Source organism: Nycticebus coucang, chromosome 17, assembly GCF_027406575.1.
Source record: "Nycticebus coucang isolate mNycCou1 chromosome 17, mNycCou1.pri, whole genome shotgun sequence".
NCBI classification, from domain to species: Eukaryota; Metazoa; Chordata; class Mammalia; order Primates; family Lorisidae; genus Nycticebus; species Nycticebus coucang.
Genome location: NC_069796.1, coordinates 86,589,347 through 86,616,244, shown reverse-complemented (window position 1 = coordinate 86,616,244; position 26,898 = coordinate 86,589,347). Strand labels below are relative to the sequence as shown.

The 26,898-nt window shown below is 52.6% G+C and overlaps 2 protein-coding genes across 7 annotated transcripts in view; one reads left to right on the top strand and one right to left on the bottom strand.

Moving 5' to 3' along the window:
• Nucleotides 1-26,898, top strand: part of SORCS2 (sortilin related VPS10 domain containing receptor 2) — a 528,424-nt gene that overhangs the window by 205,826 nt on the left and 295,700 nt on the right. The gene's annotated exons all lie outside the window — the stretch shown is intronic.
• Nucleotides 16,681-18,414, bottom strand: PSAPL1 (prosaposin like 1). The gene has a single exon (XM_053566741.1). It carries the CDS (start codon nt 18,397-18,399, stop codon nt 16,840-16,842), a length of 1,560 nt encoding a protein of 519 aa, XP_053422716.1. The 5' UTR covers nt 18,400-18,414; the 3' UTR covers nt 16,681-16,839.

Genomic DNA, 26,898 nt, shown 5'->3' with positions numbered 1-26,898 from the left:
CTTTGGTCATCCAGAAATAGGGGCACTTGAGAGAGAAACAGTTGTACACTGTAATGGGAGCTCTACCTGCAGGCTAATGACAGGTGCTGCAAGTCTTCTGCAACTTCAGACAGACCTTGGTTTCAATTCTGGCTCTCTTGCTTCCCTTCTTGGTGACCTCCTGCACCTCCTCTGTAAAGTGAGCTCAACCACTCAGACTTCGATGCAGACCTTGTGGTCACCAGGAAGACGACAGTAGATAATGTGTGCCCAGTGCTTGGCACTTAGTAGGTGTCAGAGGTCTGCTTTCTTCCTTCCTTCATTACTTTAAAATGTCCCTTTGGTCTTTCACCTAGCGGCATTTTCATTCCCTTGACCAGCCTCTCTCTGTGTTTGCTTTAACATCACCATGGAGATCTGAGTTTGATTTAAACAAGACTTGGAGGAGATAGGGATCGGCAAAGAAACCCTGACTTAAAAGTTTTGGGGGTTTGAGTCTGTTCAACAAATAATCCAGTGTGAACCAACAGTTTAATGAGGCCTTGAGGTGCCTGCAGAATGCTCTGGACAGGATCTGGGGTGACCAAGAGGTCCTGGGAATTTGAGCAAATTCCTCAGCGTTCTCAGGCCCCTCCATTGGCTACTTGGCTCCATCTTGACTTCAATATCTGCCTTTCCTTGGGTCCTGGCTCCACGAGCACATTTGTCACTAATGATAATTTCTCTGACTACTGAGCCTCTTGTCTTCCATTTTTCCTCTCTTCCCTTTCCCCTCCCTTTCCCCCAGCTGTCTATCTCATCAGCCATCAATGTTTTCTTCCTTCTTTTCATTCCTCTCTCTTCTCTCACTTCTACCCTCCTTTCCCATTTTTACTCCTTCTTTCCTCCTTTCCCTTCCTTTATCCATCCATCATTCATCTATCTATTAATCTACCCAGACATTATCCATCCATCATCCATTCTTCATCCATTCCCCAATCCATCTACCAGCCATCATCTACCCATCATTCATTTATCCACCGGTCTATGCATCAGCCAGCCAGCTAGCTCTAGGTTGAAGTCATCTATGGTAACTGACACCCAAGACTCAGAGTTTAGTAAGAGATACAGGTAAGGAAACGTCACATAACAGTGACCTGTGAGCCACACTATGATAGGGCTGAGAGAACCAGGGAAACACCAGAAACCTCCACTCCACTGGAGCAGAGGAGGTGGTAGTCAGGGGAGATTTCCTGAAAGAAGATTTGCTCCTGGACTCCAGGCACCATAGCCATTTTTCTCTTTCAGGTGGCTCTACCTTCACAGGGCCTTCCATGCTATTGTAGCCATTGTGGCTCTTCACCTCCAGTCCAGTTCGCCCCCACTATTGTTAGCATCCATCCTGCCAAGCTCTGTTAAATCTGTGCAGCAGATGCCAGAAACCCCCTAATCCTGGGCTATGTTATAGAAGTGCAGCTGCTGGTGGGAACATCCTGCCCTTCTCTGTTGTGGTTGGGCCTCAGTCCCAGCTTCTGCTGCAGGTCCTGTCCTGAGAGTCATAGCCCACCTGTGCTCGCCTGGTGTCATATGCTCTCTGCATGTTCTCTTCCCTTCTCCTGGGCCCTGCAGGCCAGAATGGCCACCCCCTCGCACTGGATGAGTCTCAGGGAAAAAGCACTTGAAAGTGGGAAGAGGCCTCTGGGCTGTTTTGAGCAAGCCCACAGCTGCTGCCCCAACCAGAGAGTTGGTTCTGAATTTAGTTTCCTGACAGTTTGCAGGGTATCTGGCATCTTGCCCTGCTGGGATGACAGCTCTGCCCACGCAGGTGACCCTATGCATCACAAACTCATAGCCAATTCCCAGTCCATATGATACTCTTAGATGCTTTTTTGAGAAATGGAGGACAGATGCTCAGTGGGGAGGGGAGGCTGTGAATGTTGAGGTGACCATCTGATTCCTGGGCCTATGCTTAGTCAAGAGGCCCACCATTGGTCCTTTCCCTCCTTAGTTCTGACACACCCCTTCCCCATGGTGGGCTGGGGGGTCCTCCCTGCAGCTCTGCTCCTCCTGTGGGGCCTCAGTAGCCTCTTAAGAACCTTCCCCACGCCCTCTGTCCCTTTATTCAGATGTCCCCTCCCTCTGGGAGCCCTTCTCAATTGCCCTATCCCTCCCCACCATGGTTGGGCTGGGTCCTGCTCTGGGCTCCCCCAGGGGCCAGATTATTCCCACTGGAGGGGTGTCTCTAAGTCTCTAGAGTCAGGTTTCCTGCGTTCCTTGGAACTGACCTAAGCTGAATCAACACCCATGAGGCACTGGTTATGAATTTCAGCAACAAATCTCCTCTCAGTTCCACAAAACAGGACACCGTGTAATGCCATTCAAACTTTTAAAGGGAGTCTTCATAGATATTGCCAAATTTTTCTCCAGAAAAATTCTTCCTCAAAAAATACTTTATTTTTACATATTATAATTACAACCCATGATCATCATAGGAATTTTGGAAAGTCTAAAATAAATAAGGCATAAAAATAATCCCCTGGGTTAACCCCACCTCGTGAGATTAAAACTATTAATGTTTCAGATGAATATTCTCACTAGTCTTTTTAAGATGCAAATATATACATGTTTTATAAATTTTGAATCTCAACTGAATTATGTATTAAACATTTTCTTATGCTCCTACACACTTTCACAACCACTATTTTTAATGGCTATATAATATACTCTCACATGAAGGAGGTATTATTTACTGCACCAAGCCCTCATTTTTAGAAGTATGAATCATTTGCAGTTTTCACTAATGTGAAGATATAAGGGAAGCTATGGTGAATGTCCTGGTATGAACATTCTTCCTACATCTTCGATTATTTTCTTAGGATAAATTCTGAAATGTGGACTTTCTGTCCTGCACATCACAATACAGGGCATTGGGGTTTCTGATGTGTGTTCAGGCAAGGGGAGGGTTTGTCTCTGAGGCTGTTATTGATGTTACCATGGAACGGAGAAATTAAAGAGCCATTAGGTAGGAGGAAATAAGATAAAGGCGAGATTTACCTCCTTTCCTGGCATAAATGAATCTCTAGCTAAAGGAAAGCTTGACAAGACAAAGATATGCTTGTTGCTCTATTAATCCTATTAATCCTAGGCCTCTGACCCTGACCACCCTAAGGCCTGGTCATTTACCACTTGCTTGCGAGGGTCCTGGAAAGCATCAGGCATTGTTCTAGACATCAAAGATTCAGGAGGAACAGAACATGGGTTCTGCCATCAAGGATCTCACCAGCCAGCAAGAGAACAGACAATCCAAGATGGTGCCCTGTGTGTGTGCAGTGAGATGTGGCTGAGCCCCTGAGGCTGTGGGGGCCCAGTCCTACTCCAGGGCATGCTGGGGCCTCAGCAGTAGGTTCTGAGGGATGAATAGAATTCTCCAGGCAGGGAAGGCAGGTGGAGCAGGGGAAGGCAGTATAGCCAGTGAGAGCAGCAGGGCCATGAGCCATGCCTGGGAAATGCTCAGGGCTTGGGAGCCCCTGTGGTGAACAGCCAGGCTGGCACATGAGGAGCATTCATTTTCTGTCACTGCGGTAACAAATTACCACCAACTTAGTGACTTAAAGCAATGCAAATTTATCACCTTGCAGTTCTGGAGGTCAGATTCTGACTGGGTCTCGCTAGTGTCGATTGGACTGTGCTCCTTTCCTGTGGCTCTAGGGAAAGAATCCATTTTCTCACCCTTTCCGGCTCCTGGAGTTGGAATGTCAGGGCCACCAGCCATCCTTGTTCACAGGCCTTTCCTCCCTCTTTAAAGCTAGCAATTTCCCTTCCCTCCCACCCCTCCCTGACCACAATGGGAAAAGGCTCTTCCTTTTAAGGACCCATGTGATGACATTGGGCCCATCTGGATAATCTGGGATAATCTTCTTATTTCAAGGTCCTTAACTTAATCACATCTGCGAAATCCCTTCTGCCATGTCAGGTGACACATAGAAGGTCCAGGCATTAGGATATGGATGTGCGCCCAGGGTCACTGTCTGGTGGAGCACATAGGGCATCGAGGCAACAGAGGCGATGGCCAGAGGCGGTCTCTCCCTTGAAGGCCTGACTGGGGGCACTGAGATTCAACACAAGACATTAATACACATTTTTATTATGTGTACAATTGTATAAACCTTTCTTGAGCATCTCCTCTGTACTGGGTGTTTTGCCAGGTCTTAAGATTGGCCATGAATGGGATACCAACCTTGGCAAAGAGGAGGGATGGCAACCCAACATCCAGGTTTTCAGAACCCACAGAAGACAGTAACTGGGCACTTCAGAGGAGGTGATGTCTGAACTGGACTTTGAAGGATGAATAGGAGTTTTCCAGGCAGACAAAGTAGAGGAAGAGCAACCTAGACAGAGGAAACATCACATGTTATAAAAAACCACAGAGGCATGAAGAAGCCTGATGTGGAGGGAATCCTAAGAAGCTTGAAGTGGCTAAAGTGTGAGGTGGGAAGAAGATGGTTGAGGAGTCTTCTGGTGAGTCCATCATGTATTGGATCCAGGAGGCCTCCTGTTCCAGCCCACGCAGTCTGGACTCTATTCTGTAGGTTACGGAGAGCTATGCATAGAATTTAAACAAGTTGAGTTTGTGGATTAGGGCGAACACTTGGCTTCAGTGTTTGGAGGGGACAGCAAGGAGGAAATTGCAGGGTTTAGGAGGTGATGTTTAAGCCAACTGGCAAAGCAGAAGTGGAATTTGATAGGATGCTTGGCCCATAAAGCCTGATCCCTTCTTGCTCTTCAGGATGCAGTTGAATGTAAAGCACTATCCCTTGTGTCCTGGGAGGGACTGAGTCGGGGGCAGGGCTTGGAGTTCTACATCTCCTGCTCCCATTCAAATCTTGTGTGCCGCACCTCCACCTTCACCTACGGTGTGCAGAAGAGCAGAGCTAGGTCTTCTGCCCTTTGCATTAATGTTACTGGAGATTTATTGCATTTGAATCGAACTCCCTGAGTGGGAAACATATGAAAAAATTGTCTTTGTTTTCTATTATGAAATAAACCTCACTTGAGTGTACTCTGAAGGATGGGGCCATAAACCTGTTTACAGGTCAGGCAGCGTCCAGGGACTGTGCTGGTGGCCACTGGCACTGAGGGGTGACTGTGGCTTTGGCTCTCAGTGCTGCCAGCGTCTGCTGGGTGCAGGGAGCAGTCGCTCTGTTCCTCTCAGCCCTGGTGTCCCCATCTACAAATGGGAGCTGATGGGGTAGGGGGGACTATTGTTGATAAAGTTTGCTTAGCATGGGGCCCGAGATATGTGGCTCTTTTTATTATACTAGGAATGTTATTTTGTGTGGGGGTAAAAGCCAGTGTTTGTTCTAGTGTGGGAGATGGATGTCCCAGCTCTGCTATGTGTGAGGGACCTTGGGCAAGTCACTGGCTATTTCTATGCCTGTTTCTCTCTGAAATGGGTCTCTTTTCTCCCAGAAGTCTGCTGAGGTGGGGTGAGGGTGCTTTGCAAGGTCTGCAGCAATTGTGGGGCCCTCTTTCCCTACAGTAGGGCCCTTGACTTCTGTCGCTCCTCCTGACCTGCTGGGCCCAAGACACATGTGTCAAGCGTGCCAGTGGGAAGGCAGCTCAGGGTCCTCAGAGCATCCCCAGACCCTTCCTGTGCATTTTTGCCTGGCCCGGTCAGCCCATCACCTTCCCTGAGCTTTGGGTACCCACTGTGCAGGCTGCAGCTGCTGTGGCAGAAGCCCTGGGGGAGATTCAGGGGGGTTGGCATCCATGGGGTTCTGGTGCCTCTCGTCAGACCTCACCCCTGGTGCCGGCCCGCCCACCTGCCCCCCCTGCCAGCTGGAGCCCACGCAGGGTGCTCAATCCCACACGAAGCTGAAGCAGGTTCTGGACTTGGCATTGAGCCACCTGCAGCCTCTCCACCCGCCATCGCAAGGACGGCAGGGTGCCCAGCGCTTGCTCACCAGCAGATGTTTGCCATCACTTGTGTTTGGTTTTGTTGTCTTTCTTGGAGACGGAGCCCTGGGCTCTGTTCCCAGTTCTCTCTTCTGTGCTTGGGGACCCTGCCGCTGCTTTGCTCCTTCCTTGCCCACACAGTATTTGGATTTAAATTCTGTTTGGGTCCCCAGTGAAAGCTGCTGGCCAAAGGCACGCGGGAGGCTATGGGCTCTCTAGTGTGTTCATGTCACACATTTCCCAAGGGTCGCTGTTCTCACGGTTTCTCCTGAGAGAGGTGAATTAGAGTAGGCTTTCAGACCAGGAGATCTGAATGCTGGCCCTGGCTCTGCCTTTTACTAGCTGTGCTTCCCTCTCTGACCTTGGGCTACCCCATCTATAAAATGGGTCCAATAAGGTTATGTATGTAAAATATAAAACCCAGTGCCTGGCTTCTAGCAAGTGTCAGGAAATGCTGGCTGTAATTACCCATTATCATTCTGTAGGCAACATTGCTGTCCTTGGTGATGGTAGAGAGAGGGGGAGGGTTATTAACCCAGGATGAAGCTCTTCCTGCAGTGGATATGTGTCTTCAGAGCCACAGGCCCAGCATGGGACAGTGAGTGACTGTGCCACAGCCCGGCCCCCTTCTGTCACCATGCTGGCTTTTGCTGGATGGCTGCCATGCCCTCCCCATCTCCCCTAATCTCTCTGACTTCATGTTGGCCTCCTCCAGTCTGGGGGGCTCTTATAAAGGTATCATTTATGATGGTATCACTGTGGCCTCCCGCTGCCCTGGGAGTGAGAATGAGAGATTTGCATGAGAGGGTGGCCATCAGGGGGTGAGGGGGCTGCGGTGAGGTCTACTCTTCCCTTGGTTGATGTTGAGCCAGTTGCTTTTCCCACCTCCCGACCCCAGACTCCTTTGTGAACTGTTGTGGGGAGGGGATTGGACCAGGCTGGCATAGTCCAACCTGGCCGGTGCCACCGTCTGTAACTTTTCCTCCTTGGGCCCTGCATCTCGGAAGATTAAGTCCTTGTGATCATGCACGTGGATCCCCCCAGCTCACTATGGTCATACACACTTGGGGGCTTAACCCTTCATCATCCTCCTTGTCTTGGGTGCTACATCACCTCTGGGACCCCAGACCTGGCCACCTGGGCCCCTTACTCTCAGAGCACCCTGCTTAGGCCATACCCTCCCTGTGCCCCTATAGCTTACATCCCCGTCTAGGTTCCCAATGCCCTGTCCCAGACTGTCCCAGAAGCTGGACCTCCTCTTCATTCCCATAGCACCTCTGTCTCTGGTTTGGATGCCGCCTCTCAACTCTCCCATCCTCTCCCTTCCCAGGAGTCCACCCAGCCACTGAAGTAGACTTTCTAAGAGCAAAAGAGATTTCATGGCTTCCCATCACACTAGAAGGCCTTCAGGGGACTGCCAGGTTATACCCTCAGCCCCTAGCCACTTCTCCAAAGACCCTGATCCTCACTTGCTCCAGCCCCCCAGCCTTCTACCCCTCTCTTCACCTCCCTGCCTTCTCCCAGCTCATCCCTCCCATGGAAGCCTGCCCCTTCCAAGCCAGTTCTGAGCCCTCAGGGTCCAGCTGAACATCACCTCCTGAGGGCCACTGTCCCTGCCATTCTGTGGTACAGGGTCCTTCCCCTTCAGTGCTGTGGATCCAGGCTATTTTATCTTTGTGAAATTTATCATAACCTCTCAGTATTTAAACGTACCATCTATGATATTATTTAATAGAGTTTCTTTTTCAAACATTGTTATTGGTATTGCTTGTCTCTCTCTGACTTGTCTGGCCGCCCCATTAGGCAGCAGGCTTCAGGGAGCAGAGTCTTGACTGCGTGGTGCACACTTGTATCTCAGGGCTGAGGACAGGGCCTGGAACACAGTCGGGGCCCCACCTTGGAGTGGAAAGCACAGAGACTGGTGTTTTGTTTGGCCTGAGATGCTGGCCTGTGACTGCTCTTGGGGAACAGGTCAGTGTCACGTCTGGGACCAGCCCTCACCCTCACCCAGCACCTTGTTTGGGTCAGAACTCAGGGTTGTCTCAGGAGTGAAAGGCTTTCTTGAATTCCAGAGGTTTAGAAACAGTGGCGTGTGCTGGTAAATGTGTTTAACAACCAACAACCCTGATTTGTAGTGCTGCCCATTTCCGTGGTGTAAATTTTCCCACCGTAGGGGCCAGTTTTGAGCGCCAAAGTGGGACGGATCACTGAACACAGAGCTGGGGGAGATGTGCAATGCTGCCTCACAGTGGCCAGAGTGAGCTGGTGCCAACACACCATTGTTAGGAAGACCCCCACGTGCTCTGGCTCTCTAGGACTCTAGCCGTCTGGGAGGATGCTTCTGGCCCTGCAGAACAAATAGGATGTTGACAGATTTCCCCAGGAACCCCAACCCCTGGCCTGTCCCCCAGCCCCTCACATTTTCCCTAGGTGTGTGCGAGGAGGAGGCAGGTGCGGGCGGTGCTGGGCCTGCAGTGGGGGCTCCATTATTGTTAGCTCCCCAGTGATTCTGGGCAAGTTCCACACTCCTCCTGAGCCTCTGCTGGACAGTGGAGTGATCATTGTGTCTCCCGTCAGGAGCCCCCGTGGCAGCAGGGCGAGGGGCATTCTGTGTGTCAGACATGTCTGAGTCCTCCCTCCCAGGCAGCCACCATGGAAGGTCACTCAGCCTGTGTGTGTCATGGCCAGCGCTAAAATGAGGATTTGAGAGACAATCGGGGCCTCTCAGAGTGCAGGCACTCTGCTCCTGGGACTCTGCAGAGTGTGGTGCCTAGCTGGGGGGCATGGATCCTGGCCCTTGGGTGATCTTGCCCCTTCTGTGGGTCTCCTGAGCTCTGGGGAGCATGCTGTGTCTGTGCAGCTCAAGGTGGTGCCAGATTCCCAAGGCTGCGCATGACCCTCCCTCCTGCTTTCTTCATCATCTCACATTCCAGGGTGTCAGATTTTCCTAAACTAGAATCAACTAGGAATGGCACAGCAATGAAAGGGCCTCTCGTTTTCAGTTTTGCTGCAGGCCCCAAATTCCTGTCCCTTGATGTCTGTGAAATGATCCTGTGCTCCGGAGTCTCCCCAAACTGGCCTGGGGACCCTTTGGCAAGCACCTGCTGTCTCCATGGTCTCCCTGTTGAGATGAGATGACCCAGATAAAGGGCACCAGCCAGAGAAGAGGCCTGCCCCTCCTGCTGTCTGCATGGTTTGCTTTCCCTGGGTCCCGGCGAATGCCAGCCTGAGAAACTGGTCTGGGTGCGGTGAAACTGCTCTACTCCCACTGTCCTAAATACATGACGGGGGCCCAGGCAATACCTGTCTGCTCCAGGATCAGGAGCCTGATACAGAGTGGGTCTGCTCAGGATTCAGAAACATGCAAAGCTTCTGAGCTATTTGATAGTAAATCAAATTTGTTTTGCTGTGGGACATTGGCCCAGACCCATGTAGGGGCATGTTTGCTTTGACCTGCAGAGGACTGAAACATAATGTCATCAAGTTGTCAGTGTTGGGGAGTTGCAAGGTCTCCTGTAAGCAGCTCGGGCTCTGACCTTGCTAGAGAAACAGGGGAAGGGTGGCAGTGGACCATCATCCTTACAGGGAGCCCACATTGGGTCTGCTGGGAGGGGCCAGGCTCTGCCAATCCACACACCCAGGCCCTGGGGTATTTAGTTTGTGCCCCATTCTAGTCCAGCCTCTTCTGCTTCAGAAGGGAAACTGAGGCACAGAGGTGTCATGTCCAGTCCAGGAGAGTTGGTTTTTCCCTGAGGGTCTCAGCAGGAATGTAGCTTGCTGTTCATCACCATGTTTCACCTATGGAGAGTCCCGCTGACAGCGCTGGAGACCTGGAGGGGAAGATGGCATGGGAGGGACCCCTGAGACATCTTTGCTCACATTCGGGCATGAGTCACCAGACCCCAGGGGTGGCTGGTGGCCCCAAGCCAGGGGGAACCTGGGATGGCTTTGCCTGACTTGCTGGATGGGATACTGTCCAGCCCCACAAGGGGCTTTCCTGGCACATCACCTGAGGAGCCAACCTGATGTGTCTGCATATTGTAGGCGCCATGTCCTGGAGGGAAACTAAGAAATACAGCAGAGACAAGGAGACACCTCTCCCCGCCATCTCTCTCCCACCCTCGGTGAGAAAGCAATGGTAAAGTGACAGAGAAAGTCAATTCCCCACTGACCCTTACTCTGGGGACTGTGGGATTTCCCCTGTCTACTTGTGATTTAGGTGGCTGCACCAGACAGGCACTTACAGCACTGCCCGGGATAGTCCGTAAGTGGACATCTGGCTGACAGGCTCTTCCAGATCAATCTGGACACAGCCAGGAGGGATGAATGCAGCACCAAGGTCTCCCTCCTGCCCTCTTGGCAGTGACCTAAGAGTGAATTTCCAGGCCTCTCCTGCTGTAGGAAACTCAGGGAGGGGTTGGTGTCAGGTCATCAGCTGGAATCATACAAGAATCGGGTGTCTTACATGACCGAGCACTGGGCTGTGTCCCACTTGGTTTTGCCTCATTTAATCCCCAAACAGATCCCACTGGTAAAGTTACCTTTATTATCCACATTTACTTGGGGGGAAACTGAGGTTAAGTAGACTTGCTCAAGGTTGTTAAGTAACTTGCCCAAGGTCATACAGGTCATGGGCAGCAAAGCAGGTTTCACTGTGCCTGTCTGCACAGCCTGTCTGTCCTGCTCTGCTACATGGCTTCCTAGGTTCTCTTGCCAGTTCCAGAAATGTCCATTTGTGCTGCATTATCTGGCCTGGCCCCAAATAGCAGTGGGGGCACATTTTGGGGCAGGCGGCCCTGAGGACAGCCTTCCTGGGGAGCCAAGGAGGCTGGGCCTCTCCAGACAAGGAAGATTGCAATGGGGCCGAGAGCCCGCGGAGTGGGGCTATTTCTGACCGGACGTGTTGGGTGTGCGTGAGCGTCCAGGACTTGCCTGCTTTCAGCCAGGTCTCTCTGGTCTGGAGCCAGGATGTGGAGAGGGCCAGGTATCCTGGGAAAGTTCTGGCCCAGCTAGAGCCTTAAGAATGGTGCTGAGGGTGACTATCTCCAGCCTGAGACACATGGAACATGACTTAGGGGCCTGTTAGAGGAAGAGCAGACCCTTCATGGAGGGGCTCAGGCTCCTGGGATCTTCGTTGATTTTCACCCAGCTCTTGCCCTAGAGCCTGACTGTAATCTAAGCCTGGCTTTGGGGCCCCAGGCAAATCTCTGGGATATAGAGATTTGGACATAGGGGACTCAAGTCAAGGGTCTGCCTCCTGCCCCACTCTACTCTTTAGACCCCCACAGGGACAGGGGGGCCAGAGCTCCTCACTTGGGGGCCAAGGAGCTCCATACTGTTTTTGACAGGTGACTGTCCTTCAGGGGCAGAGGTGGGAGGGCTGGGATGTGGGGAGAGAGGGGAGGGGGCGTGCTCACCCAGGGCCTGCTGCCAGGGCTCTTTGTGGAGGTCGCAAGTCCCTGTGTACACCCAGCTCAGTCCTGTGGTTAGCGATGGGTCCTGGGGATGCAGCCCATCTGCCCATGGCTTCACCAGGCCCCAGAGGATACCCTTGTGCACAGTGGCCTCCCAGGTGCCTCCTGAGCTGAGTGGGACTGATTCATTTCATTTACTGAGAGATGGGCTCCCTTTTCCACACCAGGAACCAGCCATGTCTCTGGCTGCAGGGTGGTATTGGCATGGTGGGCTCTGCCTACAAAGTGCTTCCAGAGAGAGGTTTTGGCAGGAGGTGATGGCTTCATGAGAGCCAGGGTCCAGCACTCACGGAGCCTGCTCTGTGCTGGACTCTGACCTAGGAAAAGGGGATGGCAGAGGCATAATTGGTGCCCTCCTGGAGCTTAGATTCCATGAGCAGGCCACAGACAAGATAAGGAAGGAAAATCAGCAGCGTGGCTGCAGGGACAAAGGCAAGCAAGGGGTGGTGATAGACAGTGGCCAGCAGGGGCTAGAAAGGCGCTCTTGGGGAAGTTATATGAGGGAAGTTCCCAAGCGGCCTGAGCCCCAGAGGGGACAAAAGAGCAGATCCAGGCCAAGCAAGGCTCTGGGGGTGGGGGGATGGGTTGCATCCTCATCAGGTGGCTCAGGTCATGGGGGGGTGGGGGTGGGCAGGGTGCTTAGTCTGACAGTGTGAGATCTGCCAGGGGGTCTATCATCTCTGTCAGCTTTTAGGCCAAGGGGGCTGGCTTTACCAAAGCTTCTGACCAGGATCTGACTGAGTTTGCCAGAGTCGCTGTGGCTGCTGTGATGAGAGTAGATTGGGGGCTGCCTAGGGACCCTAGGAAGCTGCCTCTGCACTAATCCCCTGGAGCCGAGGGGCCATAACAAAGCCTGTCCACTCATAGGATTCACTTTCATTGCAACCTTGTAACTGTGCTCCTGGGCAGGTGCATGGGGCTGCTGTGATCATTTTACAGACCAGTAAACTAAGGCTAAGGAATGGTAATATAAAGGCTTGTCCAGCGGTGGCAGAGTTGGGACTGACCAGCCCTAACTTTTGACTTTGCGCACAATTGCCTGGATAACCGCCTCTGGGTGAGTGCTTGTGTGAAGTGGTTGGCCTCCATGCACACCCCATGCCCTGAGCCTGGTGGGAGACTGCCTGGCTGTCACAGGCTGTGATGCAGCCTGGCTGAGGCAGCACAGGCGTCCCAGGTGCTACTTTGTCTCCCCCTTGCCCCATGGAGATGTTGGCAGGGAGGCAATGCTGGGTGCCTGTTGCCTCTGCGCTCTCCCATGGCCTGTGCTTTCCACAGAGGTCCCCAGATGTGTTTTGTGGGCTTTCCCACCAAAAGGGGATTTGATGTGAAAAAGTTAAGAAGACAGCAGCAGGGAATGGTTCAGGCGCTCTGGGAAAGTTAATCAGCAGTAGCAGACCTAGAAATCTCAGTGTATCTTAAGAGGGAGATTTGTAAACATCTAACAATGAAAATGCATTTTAAGAGAGAGGGACGGAGGGAGGGGGGTGGGGCCTTGGTGTGTGTCACACTTTATGGGGGCAAGACATGATTGCAAGAGGGACTTTACCTAACAATTGCAATCAGTGTAACCTGGCTTATTGTACCCTCAATGAATCCCCAACAATAAAAAAAAATAAAAATAAAAATAAACAGCCATTGAAAAATTCAAGGAAAAATAGTAATGTGACAATAAGACTTATTTCCAGTTGGTTGCATTACAGCTAATTTTTGCTTATCTGCATTCTGTGTAAAAAAAACTCATAATCAATTTTATTATAAGAAAATGAAAATTTAAAAAAGCAAATAACGAACTTACTAAAGGCAGAATACAAATGTCTACATACAATAACTAAGAAAATGCCATGAAGGCTACGTTGAACGGTTTGATGAGAATATTTCAGATTGTATATGAAACCAGCACATTGTACCCCTTGATGGCACTAATGTACACAGCTATGATTTAACAATAATTTAAAAAATTAAAAAAAAAAAAAGAGTTCAGCTAGAGAAACAGAAAAAAAGACAGCTAGCTGTGTGGTGGGAGCATGTGGCTGTGACAGCCCCTCCTTCATTCTGTCCAGGGCCCTGCCCACATAACATCTTCAGTCCTGCTGAAGACCGTGGGAGGTGGAGATCGCCTCGTTTAGAAGTGGGAAAACTGAGGCCAAGGCCACAGAGTAGGACTTGAACTTGGGCCTCTTGGCCCTGGAACCTGCTGCCTCCTGGACGCATCTTCCACTGGCTGGGTGGCCATGGGCAAGCTACCTAACCTCTCTGGTCTTAGTGTCAACCTCTGTGGAATAAATAGGAATGTTTCCTGCCTCACAGTGGCTGGGGAGGGTCCGTGAGTGAAGCTGGCAGAACTTAGGAACCCTGAGGCACACAGCCCTCAGGTGTGCGGGGAAGCTCAGCCAGGCTTGTTCCTCATCAAAAGGGACAGGATTTGAATTTGGTTCCTGGAAATCATATGGAAAGTAAAGGGAGGAGAAAGAAGGGGCATCTTAGGTCTTCCCTGTCAGGTGCTTCCTGGGCTCAGGACTCACATTCCCTCTTTTGGAGTGGCTGTCCACGCTGACCGCTCTTCCAGATCTTCCAGGAGAGCCTTATATAAATTCTTTACCAAAAAATAAAAAGGGGAGTACCATTGGGTATATCTGCATCTGGTTCAGATTTTGTATCCATATATTACTTCTAAGAAAAGCATCGAGCAGACAAAAGCCAAACAGCCAGACCCTTCTCCTCCCTGCCCCAAGGCCTGTCATACCCAGATTTGGATGAAAAAGCATGAGGGTCCCCATTTGTTGATTTTCTGGAGCATCCCAGGCCTCCACCTTGCACTGTCCTGTCTGCCTGAAGGCACAGGTATCTCTCCACGTGGGGGACCCAGGCGGAAGCCCCCAGAGCCCCCACCCCCCAAGGCAGAGTGCTCCCTGGTGGCATGCTCACGACTTCTGGAGATCCATATTTGATGTATCTCTTGGATTCCAGCTCAAACTCTTCGGCCCAGTGGGGCTGGCTGCCCTTCTTCTGGGCTGCGCTTGCCCTCTCACAGGCATTCGCTGAGCGCCTACACATGGGGCTTGGCCAGTGGTGACATGAGGGACGGGAGGTGAGAAGGCTCTGCTTCAGGCCTGTGTGGCTCTGCTGGGGGGGGCCAACAAGAGAGAAGAGACAGGCCCCTCTGCTGGGGGTGCAAGGTGCTCAGGACTTAAGTCCCCAGTCGGCCTCTTGCACGGAGCTGGGCCTATGGGTCATTGCCAGGCGCACCAGGGTGTGTTCATCACAGATAACCAGCAGGGGAGCAGGGGGCGATGAGTGCAGACAGTGGGTCTGAGAGAGCAGCTGGCACCAGGCCTGGGGGGGCTTGTACACACCCTGCCCTGACTGTCACTGTCGCAGCTCTGGGTGGGGGGAGAGTGGGCTCAGGGTCAAAGGGGCTACAGAAATAGGCCCCCTGGGAAATGTGGCACTCGCCCCTCCCAGCCTCACTCAGACCAACCTTGAGTGGCCAGTGGCATCTTGGGGGAAGTTTCAGGTCACATCACACACACCTGTCAGCAAGTGTCCCCCCTTGACTCACAGCCAGGCCAGAGGAGGCTTGTAGTTCCATCTGGGAGCTGGGGGTGGTGTGCTGGGTAGGGACACCTAGGGGCAAGCAGGCTGAGGATCTCCTGGGCTATTTCATAGTGGGTGGCACCAAGCCCAATAAGGCGTCTGTGTTGTGGAGCTGGATATGAGGCTGCCTTACTGTGGCCATATCTAGGCCAAGTGGGCTGCCGCGACCACCTGCCCACGTTCTCACCGCGCAGAGGCTGACCAGTGGGCCAGGCCTGCCCAGCCAGCCACATCCAGCACTGAGAAGCCCAGAGACTCAGGCCAAGTGCATCTGTGTTTCTGGGAGATAGCTCAGGGCTCAGGACATTTACCTAAGAGCTCAGGGGTGGCCTTTTGGAAAAGAGCACCCACCCACATCTCTGCCAGCCAGACCTGGACCATCCTCTTGTTTGAGAGGAGAATTCATCTAAATGGACTTCACTAAAAAAAAAAATAAATAAATAAAATAAAATAAATAAATGGACTTCACTGACCCAGGCCTTACATGCAATGGTGGCTTTAACCACAGGGACCCGTGTGTGTGTACGTGTGTGTCTCACAAATGCGTGAGCACCTACTGTGTGCAGGACCTGGGCTGGGCCCAGGGACAGGGCACGTATCAGGCCCAGTGGCTGTCCCTGGGGCTCACAGTGTGTCAAGGAGGAAACACAGTGTGAGAGAGAAAACCACAGTGGGGGCCTGTCCAGACGCTCCTGTTGGAGGGGCACCCAGCAAGGTGGGGACTGTTGTCACAGCTTTGAGACCAGGGTCTTCTGTGAAAGTAACGGCACAGCAGATACCATTTGGAAGATGCTTGTGGTTTATTCAACACTTGCACAGCCAGACTCACCCAGGGACCCCACAGGCCTCCTAACGTGGGTTTTTTGGGCCTAGCAAACTGATGCATGCTAGTCTCAGGGAGGAGGCATCTCTAGGTCATTTCCTCAGATTATTTCAACATCCTCATGAGGCATATGTAGTCATCCCCATTGTACAGATTAGAAAGGTGGGGCTCTGACAGATAAAGGGCCATGCTTGCCATCTCATAGCTCTGGACTACCCGTGATGCTTCACAAACCCCAGTGGCCACTATAGACCCCCTGTGGCTATTCCTGGAGGCTCTTGCCCAGCACTTTTACCCTCCTGAGTTTGAACACACCCCAGGACTTTCCTTCTACCTGTCATCAGGGCAGCTGAGAATCTGGGGTGCAAGGAGTGAGAACATCCCTTCTGTGGGCCGAGACACAGGGAGGACTGTTTTGAAACCCAGCACCTCTGGGACAATGTGGGCAAAGCCCCAGATTCCTCCCCAGCAAAGCCCAGAGACAGTGGCATCTCACCTTTGGGGGCCACCCCCAGGACCTCAAGGTTGAGAAGCTCTGGCCCAAGTGAGCCACGGTGGCAGTAGGTGAGACACCCCTGCCCCAAGCAGCTGTTGACAAGAGGGTCAGAGATGGCCCCTCTACAACCCTCCCTCGGCCTCCCACCTCTGCTCACCTCAGCCATGACCCCAGCCTGGCTCATAGAGATGGAGGGAGCACCTGAGGCTGCTGTCGGGGCCCCTTGGACCATCGGCATTGCAGCCTTGGAGAAGAGGGAAGTTTGGGCTGGGGAGAGGGCTGTGTATGTGGGCTTGTTTCAGTTCATTAAAGACATTCATAAGGGCAAAGTTGTTGAGACAGAGCTATTCGAGATCAGAAATATCTGGCTTTGCATTTCAGCTCAGTTTCTTTCCAGTCTCCCTCCTGGGAGCCTCAGTTTCTAGTCTGTGAAATGGGGATGGGGTCAGCACCCACCTCATGAGGTCTCTGTGCCGTGATGTGCAGGAGCTTGACACAGCTTGCGCCAGCAGGATCTGGGGCTCTGGCAGCCACGGTCATGCCTGCTCTCCAGCCTGGAGGGGTGTTGTTTTCCACACGTGGCTCTGGCAGTGCTGTACAGCATTGCACAGCTCAGCAGCCTCCTGGCTTGTGCACCAGAAGCTTGGGCCTGTGACACACTGGTCGGTACCCAGCAGAAGGGGCTTTGGGTCATGGCAGGCCCCCACCTTCTTGCACAGAGCTTCAGGATCCATCACGTCCTTGAGACTCTCGATGAGGACAGGCTCATACTGGGTGACAAAGTGGTTGCACTGTATCATATAGGGCAGTGGCAGGACACTGCAGCCACCCTTGAAGGCCAGGAGGATATCCCTCTTGGTGCTCTTGTGGTCTAGGTTGTGGGAGGACACGGTGAACAGCCTCTTGCACCCGTTGCAGAAGTGGCCTCGGTTCACTGTCAGGTTCATCTCAGGAGACTGCTTGGCCTCATAGGTCTCGTGGACCTCTCGGGTCAGCCTCAAGCTCCTGCACAGACGGATGGTCCTGCACAACCTTTCTGGTGTGAGTTTGGCCACGAACTCCATCAAGGCAGAGCTGTACTTGTTCACAAAAGTGATGCAGCGCTGGGCAATAGAAGAAGGCATTACTGAGCACACGTGCCGCAGGGCTTTGCTGACCTTGGCCTGGGTACGGTTACTTATGAGCCACTTGTCTAGTTGTCGGACCACACTCAGGCACAGATCACAGGTCAGGCCCATGCTCATCTGGATCTCATCCGTCTCCCTCAGCACCCCCAGTTCCAGGAGAGGCACCCCGTCTGCAGCAGCCTCGGGAGCCAGGTGGGTGGGTCTCCTCTTGTCGCATAATCTCCGCCTGTGGCAGACCACCTCTGATGGAAGACGCATCAGCACTTGATCAACGGGGACCGACAGCTGCCAGATGTATTTCTTGCAGAGGATGGTCAAGGCGGGCACCAAGGACTCACAGTGGTCCTTGATGTTTGTCTCTGTCAAGGTCGCATTGTTCCAGACAGCATCCTGGAGCCGGGAGACTAGCGGGACACAGTCTGGACATAGGACTGGCCCTGACATCCGGTGAGCAGGGTGGTCGGGGAAGCTATCGACATCGCCTGGGCTCACTGCCTCAGAGGAGTCCTCTTTAGAGAGTGGCCCTGGGCCGGCCAAGTGTCTCTGCAATGGCTCACAGATTTTAAGCGCTGTGCAGACCGTTGCCGGGGTGCTGCCTTCGTGAAGCATGCTCAAGATGGCTGAGAGGTGGGTGTTCACCATCTGTTTGCACCCGGCAGAGGCCACCTTGTTGGGAAGCCATTCACAGCTGTGCGTCAGCAAAGCCATGTTGTCAGACGCCTTGGCGTTGTGGTTCATCGTATCCATAACCGAAGCTGCCATGTCCTGGCATATGAGGCACTGCATGGACTTGGCGGGTGGAGCGTTCCAGACAGTCCTTTGGCATTGCTTCATAGCCCCACATTTTGCTGCTGCCCGCACATCCAGACACGGCCACACAGGATCCTTTACACATACCACAGGTCCCAGGGAAGGGATGGCCACGATAGCCCCCAAGAGGCTCGACAGGAGAAGCAGGGCAGGCAGCATGCTGCCTGGTGACTCACTGGCTGCTCTGGTGCCCCTGGAGGCCTGGGCTGCTGCTATAAATCCAGCTCTCTTGGCTGGTCCCAGGGGAGGCGATAAAAAGGTCACCCCACCTCCTGGCCACTCCTTCAGCCTGACTCACCCCACCTGCCCTGGGGCTTCCCTATGCAGCCTCCCTGGCCTCTGCCTCTGCACTTGCACTCGTTTGCGTGGCCTGGGTCCCCTCCTGGAGAATTTGAGACCCTGGAGGAATTTCTGCCCCCATTCTTGGTAGTACAGAAAGGCATCCTATCCTTTATTTGCTGGAAGACTGAACCAGCTCCAGAAGCTACTATTATCTAATTTGGTCTCAAGGTCATATGCCCAACCTGGATTCTGATCCCAGCTCTGGCCTGAGCTCCTAAGCCCAGTTTCTTCATTCTGGAAACTCCTGTTGAAGGCTGTGGGCTGATCCACAGTAGAGATGCACTGAGTGTTTGTTGAAAGCACACACGAAATAGGGGTTTGTTTGATTCCAGTGTCATTTGTTATCTTTTCATTAATTCTTTCTTAGTTTTTAAAATAGTTCTTAGGCAACAGTGTCCGTGCTGGGTGAGTAGACACAGGCGTTCTGTGCAGTGGATGGAGAATTCTGGAGTGGGCCCGCCTTTGGTCTACTTGCCATGTGGCTCGCTGCCCCACTGAACCCTCTCGCGGAGTGGGCAGGTCACAGACCCCTATGGCGAGGGATCCCCTTGGGCCCCTGTGTCCCTTCCTGAGTGTGAGCCCCACATGTGGGCATTCTTAGCTCAGCCTCCTGGGCTCTGGTGCCAGGAGGAACATGCTCCCAGCGAGGCAACCCAGGCAGCCCGGCCTGAGCTTGCGACAGCCTCGTCTGGGGAATGTAGACTGGGCACTTCCTACTACCTTCCTACTGAGGTGCTGGGGATGGGAATTTGGAAAATAGGATGTATCAAGATCTTTAAATGACTTCCAGGGACTATGGTTATGGTTTCAGAGGAGGGGACAGTCTCAGGGAAGAGGTAGATGACAGCAGGCTGGCTCATTGAGTTCATGTAAAAGGGCTGCAGACACGGTACCCTTATCTGGATTTGGCTCAGGCGGGTCCATGCTAACTCATCTCGCGGGCTGCTTGTGTGTTCTGCCACACATCCAGTCCATCACCTGTTGTTTATGGGACCACTTCCATCCTACAAGCAAACACCCCGATGCTGCCCTTTAGCACAGGCCTGCAGACCTCCTGCTGGTCCTGTCCTCCAGCTCCTTGCATGGAAGCCGTACCTCCCAGAGCCCAGAACATTCTCATCCTTTTACCCGTTGGGCCTAGAATAAACCCCCACTAGTTAAATGCTTCTTTGGCTCAACATTATTTTTATAAGGTCCATTGCTGTGGCTGTGGAGAGGTGTAGAGCAGACGTTTCTATTTCTGGGTAGCATTTCAGTGGGTGAATTCCTGGGGTGCCCTCACACCATGGTGGGTTCATGTATCTATTCTACCTGTGATGGGCATTTGAGCCGTTTCAGTTTGGGCTGATATGGATGACACTGCTCTGACCATTTGTGGGTATGTCTTAGGACACATACGTCTTTCCGTCTTTGCTGGTTTGTAGCGTGGGCCCGTGGGGTAGAGGCAGCCCATGTTCTGAAGTGGCCGTACCAGTCACGCTCCCTCAGCAGTGTCGGAGGAATTTTGATTGCTCCATAGCTCCATATCTGATGGAGCATGTTCCAATGCCAACAGCCATTCTCAGGAGGCACCACCTGTGTGGTGCGTCCTACGATTCAATTCAATTCTAACACTAACTACCCAACATTAGCACAGACCCTCTACATCAAGAGCTTGTTCCCACAGGACTGCTCCCTTCCAGACGCCAAGCACAAGGCCCAGGTTTCCACCTGCACTGCTGACAGAGTGACTATCCATTGGGGGTCCCACAGCCCCCTCTTCAGGTTTGGTAATTTGCTAGAATGGTTCACAGAACTCAGGAAGGTCTTTAATTCAGATTTACCAATTATGGAAACTATCACTCCGGAAGAGCCGACAGAACAGGTGCGTGGGCGAGGTCTAGTGGATGGGGCGCAAAGCTCCCATCCCCTCTCTGGGCATGCCAGCCTCCTGGCACCTCCCGTGCTCACCAACCCAGAAGCTCTTCTTACCTCCTTGTCTAAGAGTTTTAGAGAAGCTCAATCTTTGGCAGGGCTAGCTTCCCAGAGGTGTGTGCGAGGGGCTGAAAGCGCTAATCCTCTGATGGCTTGATGGAGCTCCCAATCAGCAGAAACTCAGGTATGGTCAGAGGACCTTGTTATACATAGCAAGAGATGCTCCTGTTACTCAGCAAATTCCAAGGGGATAAAACCAACTATCTGTCTTATTATACGATAGAGGGGTTATGATTTACTGTGATATTCAGAGGACAGTTGCAAAAATACCACAGGGGACACCTGTGTCCCTTTACCCAGAGGTGTTTCCCCTTTGCCTTACTGTTCCACCTGCCTCCTCCCCTTTCACGTGTTGTCTGTCCATGAACACGTACATCTGCGCATGATGTTTTATGACTTGTTGAGAGGAGATAGAGATATTATATCCCTTTACTCCAGTTACTTCAGGGCAAATTTCCTAGGGACTTAAGTAAAGTGCAGTTATGAAAATCAAAACTTGTGATATGCTTACAGTGTCATCATCGAACGTTAAGCATGTGTTCAGACTCTATAGTAGCCCAGAACTGCCCAATGTAGGCCTTGGTTCCCCAGGCCCAGCTGCAATCCATGCATACAGTGAACCAGCTTGTGGGGTACCCTCAGTCACCTTCCACCCAGAACCCCTAGGAGCCTCCCACTGGCTTCCACAGCACTGGAGGGCAGGCCAGTTATTTCACAGAACACCCCCATCTGGTGCCGCCTCGTGGCCACATCTGAATCACGCGCTCTTGGCGGGAGAAGGAGCTGTGTCCTCCGTGCATTGTATCGGGAGGTGCTCAAAGTTGGCGTACCCAGTGCTGGTGCTGCTGGGTCACTTGGATAAGCTCTGCCAATTTCCTCCTCTCTAAAGTTACTGTTTTCCCATAATAATTAGTGAGTAATATTTAGAAAGATATTTTGAGATGTGCAAGTACCCTATTCCTCAGCGAACGCTCACCCACGTGTCTGAGCGTCCACTCACTGACCTCATCTTCCTTCTAGACTGATTCGTTCTTATTCTTCTGTAAAAAGAGAATTTTATCTTTCCCTCCTTCCCTCTCCTCTTCCTCTCTTTCCTTTTATTTTCCCCCCTCTCTTTCTATTTCTTTTTTTTTAGCATTTATTCCCACAAGAGCTGGTGTTTATTTTTATTATTTTTTTTATTAAATCATGGCTGTGTACATGAATACAATCATGGGGTACCATGCGCTGGTTTTATAGACCATTTGAAATATTTTCTTCACACTGGCTAGCATAGCCTCCCTGGCATTTTCTTAGTCACTGTGTTAAGACATTTATATTCTACATTTAGTAAGTTTCGCATGTACCCTTGTAAGATGCACCGTGGGTGTGGTCCCACCAACTACCTTCCCTCCACCCAGGCTCCCTCTCCCTTTTCCCCTGTCCCCATATTCTTAGGCTATAATTGGGTCATCGCTCTCATAGTCTCTTTCTATTTCTTAAAGAAAGACTCACATTTTTATTTTGTTCTTTTTTTACTTTAGTATTTAACATGTTTAAAATAGTACGTAATGGGTTACGATCCACGGTTACCATTAATTGTGTTTGATACTTACAGTGTATGGCTGTGACCTCTGGGAGCCCCCTCGGATTGTGCCATGTCTTTACGTCACGTCCCTGTCATTCTCTGAGCTCTTCTGGACTTTCTGGTACGACCATTGTTCCGGGATCATCTTGTGCTTTCCTCGAACCGCCCTGGAAACAGGCAGTTCTTCAAGGAAAGTGGTTATTCAGACACTGAGGTCTGGACACCCCGTGTGCTCAGTGCTGCTGCGTTTGATTATTTCCAGGCAGTGAAAACCTTCTTTCTTGCTGATATGGAGTAAAAGAAGGAGGAAGGAAGGTGTGTGTGTAGAGAAATATAGACACATCCCGTCATAGTCCTAGACCAAACGTGTGTGCACATGTACGTGTGTGCACATACATGTGCATAAGATATCATCCATCCATGTGCTCAAGACCCTGAGTTCACACGTTCGCTTCCAGCTTTCTCCCTTGTAATACTGCAAGTCTCCCCAACGGGGAGAAGCCTGCCCCCATCACCCTTTACTCGTAGCCGAAACCTAAACTACAAACAAGTGCTAATCCATACCATGCTTATTGCTCTTTATTCTGTGAGATAACATGTACATATGGCAGAATGCGTACATCTTAGCCGTGCAGCTCAGTGAGTTCCGGGAACTTCGTGCACTTGGTAGGTCACATCCCCGTCACCATGCGGTGGACCCCCTGCTCCGTCTGGTTGCTCGTCAGTGACAGCAGCCCTGTCCCTGCGTTCCCGCCCTGTGGATTTATCTCGTCTGTCCTTGGTGAAGTTGAATGCGTGGTGGCAGATGTCCCTGCCCCACCATGCCTGCTTCTCTCCCTCGACACTGCAGGATGCCCTGTGGTTCCCTGGGGCTGTGCGCAGTCAGTTCACCTCCTGGGCAGCAGGCTGTCCCACGGCCACACAAAATCCTGTGAGGCCCCGGCGGTTGGCACTGGGTAGTTTCCAGTGCGGAGAATTCAAACCAAGTCCCTGTGAACTTCTTGGTGACGCCTGGTGGTGTCCAGGATGGCGTGCCTGTGGGGGTGTGCCTGGGGGGGTAGGGACTATGGGCGTGTGGGAGGGGCGTGTTGAGCAGACCCCACAGGACCTTATCAGAGTGGCAGCAGCAGCCACCGCCACCTCACTGTGTTGCCGGGGCTTCTCACGGCTCTGATTTCAACGTTCAACCCTTCCAGAAATGCAGAAAATCTACAATTTAACAAACGGTAGCAGTTGCTGTATATATATATATATATATATATATATATATATTTAAATTCCATTTGTTTCTAAAGGTTCCCTGAGAGTTGTTTACCTTCTCCCTGAGTAAAGACAAGTCTGACCACCGTGGGGCTTAGAGGGTAGGAGGAGGCCACTTTGTTGGGGGACCTCCAAGCTGGACCTGGAGCCTGGAACAAGGGTGGAAGAGGGGATGCCTTCTCCCCCAAAACAGTGTTCTCTGGGGGCCAGAGCTTGCTTGTGGCTTGCTCCAAGGGGGAGCATCTTCAAGGGAGGCTGTGGGGCCGAGCAAGGGGGAGAGATTCCTCCCCTCCTACTCCAGGGAGTTGCTCCTGTTCTCGCCCCCGTGTCACTGTGGGTCCTGGGGCCCTGCCGGGCAGGAGAGAAGGGGTCTCCCTGTGTGTCCAGTGCCCTTGCTATGTTCCTACTGCACTGGTTGGCAGGGCTAGGGCACTAAAGCTGCCTGCTTCCCGCCCCTGCCTACTGCCGGAGTTTGGGACCGCGGACGGCACCACCTTGTCTGTCCTTCCACCGTCCGCCTGGCCTCTGACCAGCCCCACCTCCCTCTCTGCCCACCCCCATGCTCTCTCCTCCCCTGCCTTCCTGTCTTCTGGGTGCCACTCCTGTCCCCTGCCTGGGACCCACCTACACTGCCTGTGCTGTGGGCCCCTCACTCTGCAGGTGTTTGCCAGGCCCCAGTCAGGAGCTTCTCCCCTCCCTACTCTGGCAGAGAAGAAGGCAGATGAAGTGAGGGTGTTTGGGTGAACGTCTAAACACGGAGCAACCGCCGGCTGCCAGGTGGTCACAGATCTGTGGTCTGAGAGGCAGTGGGGGAGAGGGGACGATCTCTGGGAAGGGGGTGCTCAGTGCCAGGACAGAGTAGGGGGCACAGCAGTGACAAAGTGCAGAGCTGGGTGCGTGTGGCCATCTGCACAGCAGCGAGGAGACAGTAGGTGAGGCTGGAGGACCCTCTTAGCCCCAAGGGAAGGCCAACGTGGGATGCATCAAACATGGCCTTCGTGAGGGCTGGAAAGAGCCAGGTGAGCCCAGGGTCAGGGGTTCTCCCGGGAGAGCCCCTGCCCACAGAGAGCCTGGGAGGGGTGGGGCCAGTGAGGTCAGGTGAGGGTAGTGGGCACTGAGTGGGCTGTAGGGGCTGTACCTGAGCTCAGGGGCGTGGTGCACAGGACAGCTGGGCAGGGGCAGCAGAGCCTCACTGTAGTGAGAGACTGGTCCAGGGAGTCCCCAGTCGCAGACCCCCAGTTGGATGGGGGTATAGATCTCACCGACAAACCCCAGAGAAGAGATGGGCCTGGGAGTGGGCCGAGCCCAGACCCCTGTGGACAGGTCAGTTCATTGGGTCCCCTCCTGTCAAACAGAAACCTGTTGCTCCTGGGGAAGAGGGAAGGTGGTGTCTCCTGGGAAGGCCTGTGTCACACATGAGCACTGTGGTGAGGAGGACGGGTCACCTCACTCTTCCTTGGGGCCTCTCAGCACCTCCTGCCCAGCTGACCCTGACACCCCTACCTGAGACTGCCCAGCCGCAGAGACCTGGTTCTTTCCAATAGGCCTGCTCGCCTCATGGTGACAGCAGAGCAAGGGGCTGTCCCGTCAGCCACGCCCCAACACCGCCCCCAGCAGGTGCCCTTGGCACCCATCCTGTGAACAATGGGTACAAGACATGGGAGTTTCCTCTGGTTGGTGAAATAGGGTGACTTGAAACAACAGAAATCCTTCTCTCATAGTTCTGGAGGCCCGAGGTCCGAAATGAAGATGTCAGCAGGGCCGAGCTTCCTCCTTGCCCCCTCCCAGGTTGCGGGGTGGTTTCTGGCAACCCCCGCTGTGCCTGAGCTTGCAGAGACATCTCTGTAATTTCTGCCTTTTTGCTATGTAGTTTTTTTCTTTGTGTGTCTTTGTGACCCTGTGTCCAAATTTCCTTCTTATCAGGATGCCAGTCATTGGATTGAGGGCTCACCCTAATTAGGTCTGACCTCATTTAAACTAATTATGTCTCCAAACATCCTGTCTCCAAATAGGGTCACATGATAGGTGCCAGGGCTGGGACTTCAACATAACTTTTGGCAGTGGAGGTAGGGCTTAGCAGGGGCTAGATCTGTTTTTCAGATCCAGCCTTGGCCCTGAGAAGTGTGGAGGTGGGGAGGTCCCCCTGCAGGAGGGAGTGTCCAGGGCCACAGCCAGGCTCTTGGGTGTCTGTGCAGCACTGGGGACTCTCCAGGTGCTGCCCACTGGCTGTAATGCCTGTTAGCATGTGGCCAGTCCTGTGGGATTGGAGCCTCAGCTCCCTAGGGCCACACACACCTGAGAGGCAGGCAGCTTTGGGAGGTAGAACCCCAGTTCCTTAGTTCCTACAACTTACAAACCTTAGAGGCCCCCAAACTTCCAGCCACAGTGGTTCCAGATCTGAGCTCTTAGACCAGGAAGGTGCAAAGGCCTGGGGTGTGTGGGGATAATTCCTGAATCCCGCAGAAGACACAAAGCTCAGGTGCTGAGACTCAGGACTTGCGGACCTGGAGGCCATACCTCCAGATCCAGAGACCTCCTCTCCTGGGGTCTCAACATCTTGGCATTGCAGGGACAAGCATAGGATGCTGACAATCCTGGGGGTGACCTGGGCTCCCTCCCTCCAGAGTCTGGAATTCCTCCAGGCACACCTGAACGCTCCCACAGAGTCCTCTCCTGCAGCTGGGCCAGGCTGCAGCTGCTGGACAATCAACACTCAGGCCCCTCTCACCCACCTACCCACCCTCAGAAGCACATTGAGCAACCTGGGAGAGCCGCACCCACAGGGAAAGCAGGTTGTCTCCTCCTCGTGGGTGAGGGGAGAAGGCTTTTGAAATGGGCAGAGTCTCTTTTATGCTGTTAGAAGAAGGAAAATAGACCCGGTGCAGTGGCTCATGCCTATAATCCTAGCCCTCTGGGAGGGTGAGGAAGGAGGACAGCTTGAACCCAGGAGTTGAGGTTGCTGTGAGCGAGGCTGACATCACCGCACTCTCGCCTGGGCAACAGAGTGAGACCCTGTCCCAAAAAATTTTTTAAAGGGGAAGAGGGAAGATAGACAGATCCTAAAAGCAAATAGCTTGTACCTTGTCTATTTTGCCTAATTTTCATGCGAGTATTCAGCAGTTATTTATGTAGCGCCTACTATGTGCTGAAGGCTGATCCAGGGGCTGGGATATATGAGTTAACAAAACAGAAGCCCTGAGCTGCTGGAACTTACATTCTAGGGGAGGAAGAAGAAATTAAACAGGCAATATATTAAGTGTTATAATATGGAAGAAAGTAGTAAGTGAGTTAGAGAGAAAATATTTAAGTTGTAACAGAGTTGTGGGGGTCGGGAGTGTGCGTGATCAGGGAAGGCCTCAGGGATTCAACAATATTTAGGTGAAAACTTAGAGACCTTCTGGGAAAAGCAGGTGAGTGTCTTTGCGTGACAAGACCAAGCAGCAAGACCAGCCTGTGCAAAGGTCTTGTGGCAGGTGAGGCCAGGAGACTCGGGCAGAGTGAAGCAGAGCAGGGGC